Here is an 18,680-nt window from a genome sequence, read left to right as displayed (position 1 = left end):
ACACACACACACACACACACACGCACACACACAGAGTTCTGTCCATGGGAGAGGAATTCCAGAACTGTTGAGACGAGGATTGTAAATGCAGGGCTCCTCTTCTCGCCTAGCCGCGCACTGCCCCGGAAGGTAATCCTCTGCGGCTAGGTCACCAGCGGGGCTGCTACGGGTGCCGCGAGGGGGCGAGCGCGCACCCTCTCTCATCACCGCGAGGCGTGCCTGCGGCTCCCGCAGTAGCCCCGCATCTCCTGAGACTGCTACCTTGGACCCGTGCTTTCTCCTTTCCTCCCCCTTCCTAAAGGAGTACCCATCCCTTCGCCCCACGCCTGGGAGTAGGTAACTCGGCGCGGGCCAATCACGTGCAGGGTCTCTTTGGCGGGGGAGGGAGGGAGCACACCTGGAGCATGCCGGCAGCGGAGCGCGTCTCCCCGGCTGCGAACCCAGCTCGCGTCCCGCGAGGCGCGGAAAGGAGGGCAGGTTCAGGGGCAAACCAGGAACTGGGGTGGAAGAGCTGGGCTACTCGGAGTACTACAGAAAGTAGGAAACATCAGAGTGAAATGTTAGCGTGAGTGCAGTGGTGGAGGCATCTGCAAAGGGAGGCATGGCCCCGCTTCTCTGGTGGGGGAGGGTTGTGAGAGAGAGGGAACGAGCACGTCTGTACGGTCCTGGGGAGTTGGACTTTGGAGGTGGTAGAGGAGGTAGATTTGGGAGAACAGAGGAAAGGAGAGGTGTCGCCTTTGAGCGTCAAGTTCATTTATTCTAGCCTCTCAAAAGTAGCAGCTTGCAAAAACACAGCCAGATCGTGTCCGTACCCATGCCATGCTGGATTCACAAGACTGTAAGGAATGCTAGTCTAATTTGTTATACCATTCTTTTTCCCTCTTCTTCGTCCGTCCTCTATCACCCTATCGTCTGTTTTCCCTACTCCTTTCGTGAGGGCGTTATCAGATGGCGGTCAGAAAGTAGAGTAACGAAAAAGTTCACTTTTATTTATTTCTTTAAATGAATGAAAAGAGAAATGACTAGGTGCTGAGAAACACCTTTTAAACCTAGCCTTGCTTCTTACAGTTACGTGCCTTGGGCTTGTCCCAGGCACCTTTGCCTAAGGGCGCACATTTCGGATAGCTCCTTAAAATTGCACATTCTTACTGGCTCATCTTAAGTCGTTTTAAATTAGAAAGAGGTGAGAACCCCACCGATTACAAGCTTCTTTAGAAAGGTATTCATTCGTATAATTACAGGATTCTCTGCCCATTAGGCGTTTGAACCCCGCCCCCCCCCCACCGGGAATATGCGTTGTTTCCTGTTTTGTTTTGCTCAAAAGTGTTCCTAAGTGGTTTAATTGGGAGCAGTGCTTTTAAACATACATTTTCAAAGCGGAGGTAAATGGAGTGTGCCGTTGCAGAGTATGTTGGGGCAGGGGCGGCGGTAGTGGGTCGGTAGCACTTCTGAGATCCACGATTACGCAATCCTTTCTGTTTTGAGGGGGAAAAGAAGCAATATTCCATAGATGCTGGGAGAATGGTGCCAGGCTGCCAGATCTAAGAGAGACTTGATACCGGATGGAGTGGTCACTCAAATGTTTGTTTTTGATGTGACCTAGAAATAAACAAGTTGCAGCTGAAAGCAATGTTAGCACTGATGGGGTTAATTTGGGTAAGGTATTTTCTGTTGAAGATAGGAATTAATAGATGTATAGGAGAAAGTAGAAACTGGGAACGTAGTCAGTCTGGGAGGAAGCCCAGGAAACTTGCGTGTAGAGGTTGAGGTGAGAATTGCAGTTATTTGTAAAGAAGCAGCTAAGTTTGTAAACTTAAATATAGACACTACAGGGAAGGGATTTGATGCAGATGTCTTTTATTCAGGCTATATACTTTAGAAGTGCTGACATTTTAGTATTACTCACAGCTGATTTTAAGTAACTTGTTACACATTTAACCAGCATAGAATAAATTGACATTACAAACAGACACTCCAGTATTTTGAATGGGTACAGCTAAATTCTCTTTCATTATTAGCCACCATGTTTACCTTTTCTTCATTTAGCCATCAACTGTTTATATTCATCAAGTTTCTTCAATGAAACCTTTACAACAGTGGAAATAGTTGCTTTTTCTCGTGAGGGCCGGAAAAAAATATCTGTAGCCAAAGTGATAGGGGGGTAATTGAGCAATTCCAAATTAAATAATGAAAAAACATTTCCTTCTCTGAATCCGTAATTAATATTGTAGATTAGTGTTTCCAACTGCCTGTTGGTTTTCTCCACTTGGGGTATCTTACCAACATCTCAAACTCAGTGTTTCCAAGTTTGAACACTGCACTACCCCTTTCTCCCAGTTTCCTTTAAGATCATCTCCTTGGAATTAGCTTTGGAAACCCCTTCCCCAGAAACTGTTTTAGGAAAAGTAAAAAAGTCTCATCTGCAAGGAATTAAATCTGCTTGCTCCTGGTCCACCCTCGTCCAAACCTATGTTATCTCTTTCCTGGGCAATTACAAGAGGTTCTTTACTGGTCTTATTACTCTGTGGCTGTAACCAATTAACTTTTCCAAGGGGTAATTACAATCAGTTCACTCTTGCTCAACCAGAACTAAAGGTAATGATTTAATTAATGTAAATCACTTGGTTAATGATCATAAATCACCAAGTATAATTTCAGTAAAATGTCAGTCCCTCCCTGCCCATACAACCCCTACACCTACAAGAAAAGAAAAGAAAAAAGAAAGCTTTCAGTGGCTTTGCATCATTAACAAAGTAACTTCAGGAAGTTATGTGGGATAATTGTCAGCAAAGAAAAGCTCACTTAAAGTGAATCCATTTGATGTGGATTCCAAAATTTTACCATAGATGGTACAAAAGAAGACTGATCAAAATATTATCTTTAAAAAAACTAAAATTTTTGAAGCTTTATGGTTTTAACCAAGATTATTAAATATAACAAAACTAATTGATACTTTGTTCATTATAAATCAAGTGGCTTTTCTGTGTAATTTTTCTGAAAGAATTTAGAATAGCATTTTAGACATGCCTATTAACACAATCATTATTTTTTGCAAATATTGATCTCCCACTTAATTTCTTTCAAGTTGCCTTGTTGATTTCTCTATTCAGTTATTAAACTGTTCCAACTGCCTGACCTTCATTTGTCAATCAGAAGTTTTTGCTTACGATTTGAGCTCCTACATCTTTGGTTGAGTATAGATGGTGTTTACAATACTCAGCTATTAGCTGGGAGAGATTAACCAGTGTGTGATTTCTTGCTCTGATTTTTGCTTCACTTTGCAAGCTCAGCAAGCTGCAGGGACTCGGGTATGGTAATAAGTGAATGATGGGAGCCTGGGCGCAAACTCTGCAGCCTGACTTTTGCAATTCTCAGTTTAACTTCTTGAATCTTACTCCCACTTAACTTGAATCCAGCTGTTGTTCCTAATACTCAAATACACAAGTTTGTGAAAAGGTGATCGTTTATCTTCCTCCCTTCAGTGGAGAATTGTACGTGCTAAACCCAGAGGAACGTGCCTAGCAGCAGGAGTTTGTGGCCTGCCGGTTAAGGTTGTTGAGTGCTTTGTTTGCCAGCAAATTTGGGGGAAAGGGGCGGGCATCCAGCCGAATCTGTGTAAGCCTTTGGAAATGTGTTTGTTAATTGTTAACATCATCCATTATTTGTGGGGTTTGTTTGGGGTTTGTTTTTTTTTTTTTTTTGGAGGGCGTAGGGAGGGGAAGGTTGAGAGCCCCAGGGCTTGCCAAACTCTCCTGTAATTTCTCAACCCTTCCCCCAGTTAGTATCTCTGCTTTTGTTCTTGGGGTTCCTTCTACTCAGAATATTTGCCCTGCCTTCTTGGTCTCTAAATCATATCTTAGTATCAAACTGCCTTTTAATAGTAGCTTTTTAAAAGTCTTTTCTATTTTCCCTGCCTCCCAAGTGGATGTGATTTGTGCCTCATTTAAAACACCTTGGTATTGCATTATCTTTCTAGCTGGCATTTGCCCTTCTGGTTATTTGCGTATAAGGTCCCCAGGGCAGGAATAGTGGTCACTTTGCACTTGCTGTATACTTGAACTTTTGAACTGCCCACGCTCACAAAGCTAGTTAGACACTGCTGCCTGCCACTGTACAGGAATTCAAAGAATCCTGTGACATTTTCCTTCACTGCAGTTTTTTGTGCCCTGGAAAAATCACACATCTGACACATCATAGACCTTCTCTGCTCAAACCAAAGTAGGTTAAAACAGATTATGTGAATTAGAACACTCAGCGTTATGTACATGGGGGTTTTTGTGGGTTTTTTTACGTATAACATACACCTATTAACAAAATGTAGATGACCTTAAGTTCTAGCTAATGAAGTGGATAAAATTCAAATTAAACTTTACTTTTAAATCTCGAAATAGCATGGGGTCGGCTTAGGAAAGCTCTATCACAGTGGTGTTGGAGGCAAGCACGCAGCTGGGCATGGAGAGCTCTGGTCTCTGAAGAGCTGTGCTGGTGACCAGCCCTGCACCGCACTATTTAGCTTCTGTTTCTGAAATGGCGCTAAGAATAATATTCTTTTTCTGTTTCAGTAATATCTTTGACCTGCTTTCACAATCCTGAACATTTTGGGAATCGCGTGGTAAAGAATAGACTTCTGAAATCACTCTTTAATCCCATTTTTGTTTTTAACACAGTCAATAGATTGCCAGAGAATACTGTTCCCCTTGGGGCTGATTGCATTCCAAGTAATTACCCTCGAGAGGTCCAGCCCTGTTAGCCACTTTTTTCTTTCTTTTTTTGTAATTTATGTCTGGAGCTTGTTTTTTGTTTTTCTAGACCTCTAACATTTTAGCTTAAACATTTTAAAATACAGTCTGTTTGAAACAACTGCTTATAAATAGTTTAGCATTTGCCAACTGAGGGTCGATTTTTGATTACTGGGACTGTTTTGTACTTGAGTTTAGCTAACTTAGTTAGATGAAGAGGGGTGGATGAGGAACCATCCTTCAGAATACGGCTTTTTCACCTTTTTTAGCCCATCAACAATCCCTTTGAAAATCTGGGGGCAGCTGTAAAGAGAAACATTAGGGGACCCAACAGATAACATAAATGCCTTAAAGTGTCACGTAAATCTGAAGGAACTAGATGCCCCTTTGCCCCTAAAGATACTCACGTGGGGGTCGGGGGAGGACCTCTTCTTCTAAATTAGGTGTTACTGACATTTTGTCTCCTGGGAATCCAGATTATGAATTTTTTCATAGAGGAAAATAAAGGTTATGTACCTCCGCCTATCTGCTGTTCTGGTGGCACGTGTACTTTTAAGGACTGCAGTTCTCTGCTTTTAAGAAGTTTGGGTCAGACAGGGAGATCAGCTCGGTGCTTAGTGTCTACCTAGAGGGGTGGGATAGGGAGAGTGGGAGGGAGATGCAAGAGGGAGGGGATACGGGGATATATGTATATGTATGGCTGATTCACTTCGTTGTAGAGCAGAGGCTAACACACCATTGTAGAGCAATTATACTCCAGTAAAGATGTTTAAAAAAAAAAAAAAGAAGTTTGGGTCAGAACGTCACTTTAAAGGAGGTAGAAATTTTTACTTAATCCAAGTGTTTTGTACCATTCTAGAAAGATTCTGTGTTGTGCACTAAATGAGGTTGCTTGGTTGCCTGAGAGTTACTGTCTCTGAAATGTCAGAACTAAAAGTGGAGGAAACTTTCCTTCTCTGACGTATATGTTGTTAATGGAAGGGAATGGAAATCTAGAAGATAAAAATCTAGGTGGATAAAGTTCTTTTCTCTGGGTGTAGAACACTCAGGTGGAGACGGGCAGCCAGCCGTTGATGTAACTAACCTATGGTTCGTTTTCATCTGGGGCAGCACGCTACTGTAATTGCTTGTAATAATGTAAACTGTTTGTCTGATGTAAACCAATGCCAGTTAAAAGTTTACCTAATAAATTACCATCTGGGGTACTTTCAGAGGAATAGCTGCCTGTTTTCTTATGCTGTATGCATATAATTCATATGCTGACTGTCTCTAAATATCTAAACATACATGTAGCTTACTACTTTATTACTTTCATGCCTCTGTTCAACTGTCACCAAATTAAAGAGGCCTTTCCTGATCACTCTGTATAGATTAGCACCCTTCCCCCCCTTCACTCTTCTTCAATGAGTGTGAAGATGTATAGGCATTTCTTTCTCTCGTCCTCATTAAGTGGTTATTTTTATTTCTTTAGCATATAGTCATCTTTCCTTACCTAAGGCCTCAAATTTCGCTTCTTTGCCAGAGTAATTCCTAGGTTGGCCCACAAAATACTGTGCAAGCAACAATTTTCATAATGTTTTAATAATATAGCATAAATACGTACTGAGCATCAGACAAAATGTGCACCCAGCAGACAGTAAAATGTTTGCGTGGTATAGCAGTGCAGTGTTGGTGAGTCCAGAGCAGAACTCTGCAAACTAGTCTTCTGGGCTTTGTCAGCCTTTGGACCCAAGGTGCCAGTCAACAACCCAACTATCCTACACACTTACCCGTTGGGGATTTTAAGACTGCAAAGGTGGTGGTTGTTAATTGAGATGTAATTCACAGACCATAAAATTCACCTTCATGATTATAAAATTCAGAAGGTTTTGTATATTCACAAGATGTGCCACCATCACTATTTAGTTCCAGAACATTTTCATCAAAAGGAATCCCATACCCTAGTCCCTCCTTCCCCCAGTCACCTGGCAACCACTAATCTGCTTGCTGTGTTATGGATTTCTGTCTTCTGGATATTTCATATAAATGGAATCATACAATATTTGGCCGTTTGTGGCTGGCTTCTTTCATTTAGCATGTTTCCAAGGTTCATCCATGTTGTAGCATGTATCAGTACTTCATTCCTTTTTATGGCTGAATAATATTCTGTTGTATGGAAAGACTACATTTTATTTATTCATCAATTGATAGATATTTAGGTTGTTTCCACTTTGGAGCTATTATGAATAATACTGCTGTGAACATTTGTGTACAAGTTTTTGTGTGAGCCTATGTGTCACTTCTCTTGGTTATATACCTATGAGTGAAATTATTGGGTCATATGGGAACTCTGTGGTTAACCTTCTAAGGAACTGTTTTCCAAAGCAGCTACACTGTTTTACATTCCTACCAGCAATGTATGAGGGTCCTAGTTTCTTCACATCCTCACCAACACTTGTTATTATCTCTTTTATTATAATCATCATAGCGGGAGTGAAGTGGTATCTCATTGTGGTGTTGATTTACATTTCCCTGATGGCTAATGATGTTGAGCATATTTTCACGTGCTTATTGGCCATTTGTATACACTTCTTTGGAGAAATGTGTGTTCAGATCCTTTGCCTATTTTTAATTAGACTATTTGTCTTTTAATTATTGTAAGAGTTTTTTACATATTTCACATACAAGTCTTCTATCAGATTTGCAAACTTTTTTCCCATTCTGTGGGTTGTCTTTCTACTATCTTGATGGTATCCTTTGAAGCACAAAAGTTTTACACTTTGATGAAATACAGTTTATCTGTTTTTTCTTTGGTTACTTGAGCTTTAGGTGTTGTATCTAAGAGACAATAGACTAATCCAAGATCATGAAGATTTAAAGTTATGTTTTCTTCTCAGAGTTTTATAGTTTTCGCTCTTACAATTAGGGCTTTGATCCATTTTGAGTTAATTTTTGTAGATGGTATTAGGTAGAGGTTCATTTTTATTCTTATCTATGTGGATATCTAGTCCCAGAACAATTTGTTAAAAAGACTGTTCTTTTCCTCCATTGAATTCTCTTGGCCCTCTTGTTGAAAATCAATTCACCGTATATCTATGGGTTTAATTCTGGACTCTCAATTCTATCCATCTATATATAGCCTATGCTTGTGCCAGTACCCACACCATCTTGATTACTGTGCCTTTTATAGTAAGTTTTGAAATCAGAAAGTGTGAATCTTTTAACTTTGTGCCAAGATAATTTTGAAATTGAGTTTAACTTAATTAGATAAAGACCAGCAGACGAGGAACTCTTCTTCAGAACAAGCCTAAGCAGGCCCCACACCGACCTGATTCTTAGGAACAGGTTGGCTCTCTAGACTTAGCCAGCCAGTTGCACTCTTTTCCTTCATTTATTCATCAGTGATTTTAGGGAGTTTTTATAGTAACATAACTGTGAGCAATGTTGAAAGTTGGACAATGTAAAGAAAAATCTAGTGTCTGGGAGATAGTTTTGGACATCATTTCATCCCAAGTGGGAGACATTAAGGTTTTTAACCAGAGCAGGGATAGTAGGGGTAGGACACTTTCAGGAAGTGTTAGAGGTAGAATTTCGAGGACTTGTGATCGATGAGTTATGGTTGGTAAAGGAGTTTAGGAATCGGAGATACTTGTATTTCCAGCTTGCGGATGATGTGTGGGAGTAGATAGTGATGGCCTGAATAAAGATACACAGTAGTGTCATCTGGTCTTTCAAGAAGTCCCGCAAGGTTGGAACAGAGAACAGGATTATGAGAAGGTTTATTTAAGTTTTGTTTTGTTGGTTGTGTTTTAGGGAAACTTGCTGTTTAATTATCACTTTAGGTCCCAGAAGAAACAGAGCAGACACTTTTCCTTCTAAGATGGTTGGTAAGAGAGTTGATGTTTGATGGTTTCTATTTTCCCTGGAGCTAAAGTTAGGAGGTGGGGTAGGTTAGGAACTGTGGAACTTCAGGGTAGTGAAGGGTTGGAATAGCCACTGAGAAATGTAGATAAAATAACAAGGAAACAGAAAATAGGAATGAAAAAGACAAGACAGAGGATCGATTCAGGAAGTCCAACAGCTAAGTATTATTTCCTGAAAGAGAGAAGAGAGAAAACAGAGGGGAGGAAATTATCAGTGAAATAGTTGAGGAAGCACAGAATGAAGTTTCCAGATTGAAAGGACCCACTTGAATCCCCTAAAATAACACCAACATCACTGTGAAGACGTAAATAACTGCAGGTTTCCAGAGAAAGCACACCGGTCACTTGGAAAGGATCTAGACTCAGAGTGACTCCAAATCTCTTAGTAGCAGCCAATTTGCTTCTTTTTTTATATATATTTATATAAATTCATTTATTTTATTTATTATTTATTTTTGGCTGCGTTGGGTCTTCGTTGCTGCGCGCGGGCTTTCTCTAGTTGCGGTGAACAGGGGCTACTCTTCGCTGCGGTGTGTGGGCCTCTCATTGAGGTGGCTTCTCTTGTTGCAGAGCATGGGCTCTAGGTGTGCGGGCTTCAGTAGTTGTGGCTCGCGGACTCTAGAGCGCAGGCTCAGTAGTTGTGGCGCACGGGCTTAGTTGCTCCGCGGCATGTGGGATCCTCCTGGACCAGGGCTCGAACCCGTGTCCCATGCACTGGCAGGCGGATTCTTAACCACTGCACCACCAGGGAAGCCCCAGTTTGCTTCTTAGAAGCAAGACACTGAACAGTGTCTCCAAACTGCTGACAGAAAATGATTTTCAACTCATAATTGTATATACAGCCAGATTATCAATCAACTTCGAGGGTAGAAGAAAGATTTTCAGACATTCAGGGTACAGAATTGAGGGAACATGCCAGGAGAAAGTAGTAGCCCATGGCCCCCGGGATGGGGCCTGCCCTTTCCTAACAGATCTTGCTTCTAGTTCACTCATTATGTGCAGCTGTGACGTTGACACATGTTAAAACTTTGAATGGGCCACTGAACTGTTCAGTTTTAAATTATTAGAATGGTATATCCATTTAACCCACACACACACACACACAAAGATAAATGGGGGGGAGAAGCAGCCAGCCAGCAACTCAAAGTTTCGCTGGAAAGGGTTGATAAGGGACAGCAGTTGAGGGGCGGGCGTTGGGAATGGTGTACAATCTTTGTACTGTTTCCCCTTGGAAAGCGTTTTAAAGATGGAGTCAGAACATCTCAGGCTGTGTCTAAGGGCCAGGTCTGTGCGCGTCAGGACGTGGGTCGGTCTCACCGGGACGCTTCCCGTTCTTTCCTGGCTGTTCCCGAGGCCTTGCATTTCCTGTTCCACCTGAGGCAGCTCTCCCCAATCTTCACGTGAGAAACTCAAGCTTTGATGATACAAGTTTTTCCGCCATTTAAGTACTTTGACCAGTGACCTATGGACAAATGTGTAATTCAGAAAAATTAATGTAGCCTAAACACATCTCATTCTCTTACAGCCTGGGGACTTTAAAGTGAAAATGGCACAACAAGAACCAGCAGAGTCTTCTCAAAATACCAAGCAGTCCATTATTTCAGAGGAGGTATACATTGTTTTTACTTCCCTTCTCCTTTGCCATATTAAGCTGAGTTTGAAAGAAATGTATAGACTATTTGCTGTTTCAAATGATTGTTTTTCATTCTTTAAGACAGGTTTTAAACACTGTTCCCGCTCCCTTTTTAGGACTCGGGCATTTTGCTCTTGTGTGGGAGCAGTGGTGTATCATTCTTAATTATATGTATTAGTGAAATTGAGGCTGTTTTTGAAGTGAGTTTTGACTGTTGATTTTAAAAATTCTCAATTTTTATTTATTTTTTTAATTTATTTTTTATTGAAGTAGAGTTGATTTACAGTGTCGTGTTAATTTCTGCTGTACAGCAAAGTGACTCAGTTATACACATATATACATTCTCTTTTATGTTCTCTTCCAGTATGGTTTATCCCAGGACATTGAATATAGTTCCCTGTGCTATACAGTAGGACCTTATTGTTTCAATTTTTATTAAAAGTTTCTCTGGTTAGAAGAAAATAAATCATATGTGAGTTTTAGGGCTTAGACATTTCATCCCTAGGTATCACATCTTGGTTAGCTATTTGTGGTCTCAATATGTGTGTTTAAGAAGAATGAAAACCTAAGTTGTTAGTTGGGGTCTAAATTCCGGAACTAATGTATGTCTTGTATGTTATCCAGTTTACCTTTTAAAAAGTCTCTTCCTACAGGAACCATTGCAGTGGATAAACTTTAAATCCTTCATCCTTGGAACTCTGAGCTTGACACCTTTCTGGAATTCTTTTTGATTTAAAAATCTTTCTGTGTTATCTGTGAACAGATCTGCTGATAATTATTAGGTTGCTGCTGGCGACAAGTGACAGATAGAATAGTAAGAAAAAGGCTACTTACTGCTTTATGTACACAGTGCACCTTTGCGCTCAGTCAGTATAGTCTGTAGGTAAGTTAGTCCTGGTAACCTAACCTCGGCATCCAGGCAAAACGATGCTGGGTGCCCCTCAGACTGGGTGGTAAACCCATGTGTCATTATGGGAAATGTAGTCATTGGCCGTGGTATCCCTGTATTCAACTTTGCTGTGTAGTCATTGACAGTCAGATGCCACTGAGTTTTCACATCCTAAACGCACGCACGTGACTGGCACCCAGATCAGAGGAGAGAAGGTTAGGAGCATCCCAATAAACCCCTCCCTCCCTCCCTCGTGCTCCCTTCTAGGTGCCCCCGTCCTCCCCTCTCCCAAGAATTTGCCAACTCTCATTTCTTTTCACCTCTTCAGTCCTACCTCCAAAACTCCACAGAGCAGCAGGCCCACCATCAGAAAAACAACTTTCAATTCGTTAGACACAAAGAAAACTTGGACACAAATTTTGGGGAGGGAAGCATGATCATTGAGAGCCACAAAAAGTTTGAAAGGAAAAAGAACTAAATAAAAAACAGCTCAGCTTGAAAGTTTCCCGACTTACTATCTGATCTTTTAGTTAATTTCAGAAGGAAAATGGGTCAAGCTTGAAAAAACAACTTACAGAGATCCTACTGGTAAAACAAGGTAAAGTATTTTTTTCTTCTTTTTGTAAAATGCTGAGGATTTGGGTTCTCAGGGTCTCTATTTAGTGTTTGGCATAAACTTTGATATTTTCCTCACTGTAAACTCTGTCTTAAGTAAAGAATCTAGTTAAGCTGTTTTAACACCATTCTCCCAAGAATATTAGGGTGAACCTAAAACTTTTGGGCCAAGCCTAATTTAAGCTGATAAAGCAGCAGAATAATTAACAGTACAGGTGACTTCCTTCTATTAAACCAGTTTTTATCTCTGAATTAGAATTTAAGAGAAAATGCTACTGGGTTTGAGGTAAAACTTACAGGCTTACACCTTGCTCATGGAAATGAAAATTGGGGGGAAAGAAGTTTTGTAAAGCATTTCACACTGTGTACCAGTCGCCGTAAAGACATATGTGGGTGAGGGCCGGGAGGGAGTTCCTGGGGCCTGGCGCCTGCGGTGTCTAAGACTATGCTAAGAAAACTATTTGGAATCAGATTTATGCATGAAAAATGTTCATCATAAATTTAAAAGACAAATAAATTGAAATTAACCTAAGCATCTTAAAAACAGAGAAATAATTGTTACAGTGTATTCATTTGGCAAAATCTACGCAGCCATCTCCACAGCAGATCATGAAGACAACCTAGCGGTATCAGAAAAGTTAATAAGCTGATAACAAAATAGGATATTGGATATATGGGGTTTTTTTTTTTTTTTTTTTTTTTTAAACAGTACCAGAGATTTTTTTTTTTTAAGTTGCTTTCTTATTTATTTATTTATTTATTTATTTATTTTTGGCTGTGTTGGGTCTTCGTTTCTGTGCGAGGGCTTTCTCCAGTTGCGGCAAGCGGGGGCCACTCTTCATCGGGTGCGCGGGCCTCTCACTATCGTGGCCTCTCTTGTTGCGGAGCACAGGCTCCAGATGCGCAGGCTCAGTAGTTGTGGCTCATGGGCCTAGTTGCTCCATGGCACGTGGGATCTTCCCAGACCAGGGCTCGAACCCGTGTCCCCTGCATCGGCAGGCAGATTCTCAACCACTGCGCCACCAGGGAAGCCCCCGGATATATGGTTTTTAAACTCTGCCAAATAATGTGTAAGAAAAGGCTAGAAGGAAAACTGTAGCAAAATATTAATGGCAGCTATGTGACTAGCCTTTTTCTTCTATTTTCCAACTTTTCTGTTTAGTAATTTTGTATATTGTAAATAACAGAAAAAAATGTGCTAAACGTTTACTTATGAAATACAAAAAGGAGCAAAACAGAATGAGAAAATAGGAAAATATAACTAAATTTAGTATCCAGGTTATGTGATATAAATTCATTAACATAAAAACTCTATTTGCTAAGTGATCAAATAAGAATAAAGTTTCTTCGTAAGGAAATAAATACATCTATCGTCAGTGTGAAAGTATATGAACTTGCCAGTGATTTAAACAACTTTTGACTATATCTACTAAAGTAGCAAAAAACAGTAATAAGGTTCAATGTTGGAGAGCCATCGGGAACACTAAGATATTCATAGCACTGGTAAACCCAAAGTAAGAAAGCTAAGCACACTACGCCCCATCCACAGAGCGGGAGGGGTACCTGTTACGTGCAGTGAGCTGGGTGTGGTGAGGCCCGAGACTTGGGGAACACGACAGGTGCACACGTACTTAACACTTGTGAAAACGTAGTCAGAGCTTAGAGCCCAACCTACCATGATACAGCTTGGTTCTCCTTCCTGTCGAGTTAAGTTTATAACACAAAATAGAGCCCTTAACACTGGTTAGTGTGAAGAGTACGTGTTGTTTGGGGCCCATGTGGCTGTGCACCTGCCCCTGTCCTCTCTTCCTTCCAGCACTTCTTCGTCAGGGATGTGCCTCGGAATCACTTGGGGATTTGTTTCCAAATACTCAGGATTCGGTCTCACCTCCGGAGAGTCTGCTTCAGTAGTCGGGAGTGGCCTCAGGTCTCCCAGACTCCACACTGTGTGGCCTGTTTACAGCACGGTCTTCTGCATCCGTCCACACGTAGGGCTGCCCCGCGGCCTCCGGGGGGCGCCTGTGTGAAACACTAACATTGCGTACCCGAATGCCAAGCTTCGAAGAATGAATCTCAGTACTTTACAGTAGGCTATGACTTATAAATGTATAAACTATTGCATGTACAGAAGAGTTAAATTGCAGCTAGAAAATCCTTTGTTCCATTGTCTCATTCATGGAGGAGGGTATGGAATTGATTTGGGGAGAGTGAAGATGTGCCGGCTCTGTGCCCCTGTATCGACATTCAGGAGAGAGCTGAACTCACCCTCTGTCGCCCTGCCTGCCTCTTGGAGTTGGTTGACGAGAGGGAAGAAAGTAAAACAGGCTTTCCTTATAACAAAGACTAAAAATGGAGTAACTCAACCAGAATCAGAATTCTAAAGCTACAAGAGGCTTTTAAGACAACAATCAGATGGACGTCTCTCCTCTCTGAGTCCCTCTGAGATGACTGGAGCTCTCGGGGGGCGCTCTTCTTCTACTGTTTCTTATAAATATGTACCTATTTTATGGCTCCATACTGCTTATTTACTTCATCGTAAGCACTATAATGATGCTCCTCTTTTTGCTTCCTTTATTCCTAGTGTGTTGGGGATGGGACCTTCAGTGCTTTTCCCAGCACTGTCTTCTTCAGTCTTTAGGACTCTAACCGTAGGAGGCAGCAGAGAGAACTGGGCCAGAAGGTGTTTTGTCACTTGCGAGTTATTGACTGATCAGAATGGCTTGTTGGTTGGCTTCTTGCTACTAACAGGAATGTGGGCAGCTGTGAGTCGTCCTGGTAGTCTGGTTGATTTTCATAGGTTCATTTTTGACATATTTGCCCTTTAGAATTTGGGTGCAATACTAAAAGACCTACAGTTTACAGAAAGTTTTTTTTTTTTTAACTTGATTAAATTCTGACACTTTTTAATAGAAATGTGGCAAGGTCCAAGCCTCAAGGACAGCCAGATAAAAAGTACGAGGTTTCCTCCAAGGAGTACCTCTTACACTCAGTCTTACTGTAGGGAGACAGATGTCGGATGTGGATGCCTTTCTTTCTTTCTCCGGAGCCACCCAGATGTCTTCCTTCTTTTAAATCAAAATTGTTTGCTTCTTTACCCCCATCTCTAACCGCTGCTTTTTTCTGTTGAAGGGCTAAGAGAGTGAGGAGGAAATTCCCTCATACGCCCTTCCCCCTTTAAACAACATGGTGTTCCAGTAACTGGATCGTCAGTACTGGGTTCCCTGAAACAAATAGCTAGTCAGGAATAAGGCTGTAAGGGGGGATCAGGAGCCGCTCACCCCACTTGTTCTTCTAGGGACCATTTTCCCTTTAGACAGGATCTCACACATGCAAAGCAGAGTACTTATCTAAATTTATTAATTCCTCAATTAATAAATAGGAAGGTCCTACTTTCATAAATTGTGTAGTTGAGGTGACAGCTTTTAAAATCTAAACTATAAATAACCGTCTCAATGGTTTACATTATGCAGGATATCCTTTGGAATTTGCACAGGGGCTGGATTTGCACTGACTGATTAATCGCCTTTAAAGCTGTGATCGCCAGCTGTGCTGCTCTCGCAAATTTATGATCCAAACTGAAGTGTTTTGAGTAAATGATTTGAAAGCTGATTTGAAAGGCAGCTCCAGTGATGAGCAGGCCCTCTATTTAGATGTAGAGAGTTAGATGTAGGAGGCAGTGGTTTTCTCTGATAATTTTTAGAAGCTGTGGGAAAGCACGGTTGGCTCTTTTTTTGATACAGATCTTTATTGCGTGGTGTTCCTGGCCGCTATCTTTAGCTCATTTGCATGCTTTGCACCTGTAAGGTGCTGGTTATACACACAAAACCTAAGAAGTCTCCTCTTCAGCACTAATGCTTTTGTTTTTTCTTGTCTGCCTGAACAGAACTTGGGAAACTGTGAAGCGGACAACGAGGAAAGGCCAGTCGGCTGATGGTATGAGTGCAAACCTGTTAGAACTCTCCTGAAAGGAAGTCCCACACAGGACTAGGAGACTGGGGGTAGGAGGGTTTTTTACTGTAACCAAGACCTCAGAGCAGGGTTATCTTCAAGTATGATCTTTTATCTTTAACTCTGGCGTTCTATTTTGCAACACTATGTAACTAAATCAAGCTTTCTTTATAAATAACTTCCGGTTCCTGTTACCTAAGCTCAGAACAGTGTTTTTGAGGGGAAGATGTCATCATACTTAAGGCCAAACATAAGTCAGTGTAATTTGAAGCCACATACTGTATCTAGATGTGTTATGACTTCTAGAAATCTTTTGCGTTCTGGTCAGAGGATCTGGGTGAGAGCCTTTCGTTTGGAAAACTTATTTGGCATGACTTGGCGCTTTCCGACCGCTTGCTTTTATAAGTTGATGAGGAAACGACTTAGGAAAAGACTGTTCATTCAGTTCACTTTCCCTTCCAGGCATGAATGCTTTGACTGCAAAGATCCCAGAAACAGTCCTGAAAACCACCTCTGGTCTAGGGGAAGTTGGGCAATAGGTCTTTCTTGTTTTTCCCTTGTATTTTTCCATTTTGTTCTGTGTTCCGTTTTTCCTGGAAGTAGAGCAGCTGCCGCAGCTGCTGTGTTTTCCTACCGGGAAAGCGAGAGGAGCCGAGTGGTCCTCCTGAGCAGTTGTGTTTTCCAGAATCCAGTGGTTTTTGGTTTGGGTTTGGTTTGAAGGCCAAGTAAACTTGGGAGAAAGGGTCTTTTATCCTAAAACAATGAAGTTCAGTCTAGTTAGCATATACGACAAACATTGGAACTTACTTGATTTATTGCTTAAAGGAAATCCAAGAGCACAGAGATCAGTGTAGCTTCAGCAGCGGCCTGGCTGCAGCAGGGCAAGAAATGATGCCTGTAGAGGTTCGTGTAGACCAAAATTTGTCCTGGACCCTGGGCTAAATGTTTACTTTAGTTTCAATTTTATTTTAAAGAAATTGTGGCAATAAAAACAAGCTTTTTATAAAAAGACAAATTAAGTAACATGGAAGTGTGATTATTTTTTCCTTGCTTTTTTTTAATGAGAATAACTTCCAAAGTTAACTGCCAGTATTGTAGCTTAAATTAACTTCCTATTGCTAATGGCAAATACAAGACAGATTTCAGCTGCAGCATTTCTTAAAATGTGGGCTTTTATCAATTGTTAGATTGCTGTAAACAAATTCCTGGCGTTCCTGACCTTTCACTGGCGTTTCCTGGTTTTATTTCCTGCTGGCAGGTGTGGCGGTCATCCCCTTGCTGCAAAGAACCCTTCACTATGAATGCATCATTCTGGTGAAGCAGTTCCGACCCCCGATGGGGGGCTACTGCCTAGAATTCCCCGCCGGTGAGTAACTGAACACTGGGGAGTAGAATGGCCCCTCAGGGACTATTGGACTGAGCCAGGGCAGAGCCTGAGAACGGCAGAGCTTAGACATTGAACACCTGTTCATCTGTCCATGCAGTTTTAAGTAAAACAAAACCACTTCTGCAGTGAGGCACTCCAGGCCACACTCCAGTGATCCGCTAACCCGTAGCGGTATCACAGCTCACCTTTCAAGGCCACCTGCCCTCCTCTTTGCAGCGTTCTTTCTAGCCTCTTGTGAGTCATTGCTTTTTCCTAATTTGTCAAGGTAATTCGTTTTCCATCACTAATGACCTGCCTCTGGTGAATTTACGGTAATAACTAGGCCTGGCTCTTAACTCCAGAAACTGTGAATGGGAAAGAACCATGATCCTCCTGTATGTATACAGGCCAAGGAAATCATCTTAATTTCAACTAGAATATTTTTTCAGTTGTACAGGAAGTATCTAGAATTGAATGCAGTGCATCCTTATAGGACTTAATTGGCTTGTTCCCATCTGAAGAGGTTAGATCTCAGTTATCATTAGTGGTTTAAGTTCTGTATTTTCAGAGTCCATCCCATAGTAACACATAAGTAACAGCTTTATTTTCTTTCTCATTTCCTTGCCATTTCACTGAAGAAATTAATAACTTTAAAAGTAATTGAGGGCTTCCCTGGTGGTCCAATGGTTAAGACTCTGAGCTTCCACTGCAGGGGGCGCCGGTTCAATCCCTGGTCGGGAAACTAAGATCCCACAGGCGGCGTGGTGTGGCCCAAAAAAACAAAAGTGATTGAATAGCCCACTTTTCACTTTTTCTTTGCATCCTGTAAATTCCTTTCAGGAGAAAGGATCTGCGATGCTGCTGGCCTCCTCCCACTCGGCCCGTTTACTCCTTCCTCACAGTGAACTAGTGTTACCCACAGTCCCCTCCCCCCTACTTCCCTCCTTCCCGATCTTCTCCCTCCCAGGTGACATTTATCCTAGCATTGCATTACAGGGCCCTCCATATGGCCCTGAGGGAGGAAGGCAAGATGGGAAACACTGTCCCCAACTCGCATGTGAGGAAACAAAAAAAAGCACAGGCTTCCTGTGCTGTAGTCACATGACTAGTCCAAAACTGGGGCCAGTTGGCCACCACCAAGCCACTTACCCGCCCAGGAGGTCCGTGCTGTACAACAACCTTGATGCTGAGATGCTCACAAAAACATCTAGGTCTAAACACGAGGAACACAACCTACTAAATCTGCCCAGGGGTGTTCTTTTGCCTTTAATTTTTCTATAAAAGATCAAAACCTGAATCAGTTTTATCTGCACGCCCACTTTTCCCAAACCTCTTGCTTGATTATTCACACGTAGCTCGGCAGCTTGTGTGTTAGAAGAAGGGGGCTCCCTGTCCCACCTCTCACATGACTGGGACTTGCAGGTCTCATCGATGAGAACGAAAGCCCAGAAGCAGCTGCTCTTCGGGAGCTCGAGGAAGAAACTGGCTACAAGGGCGACGTTGCTGAATGTTCCCCAGGTTCGTGCTGCTTCCCATGTGTGTGCTTGGGGACAAACTCTTGAAAATTAGCCAAGCAGTTGATTGTTCT

General features: G+C 41.9%; 1 protein-coding gene across 14 annotated transcripts in view; it reads left to right on the top strand.

Moving 5' to 3' along the window:
* Positions 1-21: 21 nt before the first annotated feature.
* Positions 22-18,680, top strand: part of NUDT5 (nudix hydrolase 5) — a 25,865-nt gene continuing 7,206 nt past the window's right edge. For 3 of the 14 annotated variants that reach the window (XM_082385674.1, XM_082385673.1, XM_082385667.1), the window contains exons 1-7: positions 9,920-10,041; positions 10,167-10,250; positions 11,694-11,761; positions 14,360-14,458; positions 15,662-15,711; positions 16,985-17,092; positions 18,515-18,610. In XM_082385674.1, the coding sequence (XP_082241800.1) occupies positions 10,188-10,250; positions 11,694-11,761; positions 14,360-14,458; positions 15,662-15,711; positions 16,985-17,092; positions 18,515-18,610 (484 nt within the window). In that variant the 5' untranslated portion in view covers positions 9,920-10,041; positions 10,167-10,187. The other 11 variants (XM_082385671.1, XM_082385676.1, XM_082385680.1 and 8 more) reach the window with 10 other exon arrangements.

Source organism: Balaenoptera borealis, assembly GCF_965194805.1.
Source record: "Balaenoptera borealis genome assembly, chromosome: 3".
Classification (NCBI taxonomy): Eukaryota; Metazoa; Chordata; class Mammalia; order Artiodactyla; family Balaenopteridae; genus Balaenoptera; species Balaenoptera borealis.
The sequence above is the reverse complement of the archived record's forward strand: the minus strand, read 5'-3'. Positions and strand labels throughout refer to the sequence as shown.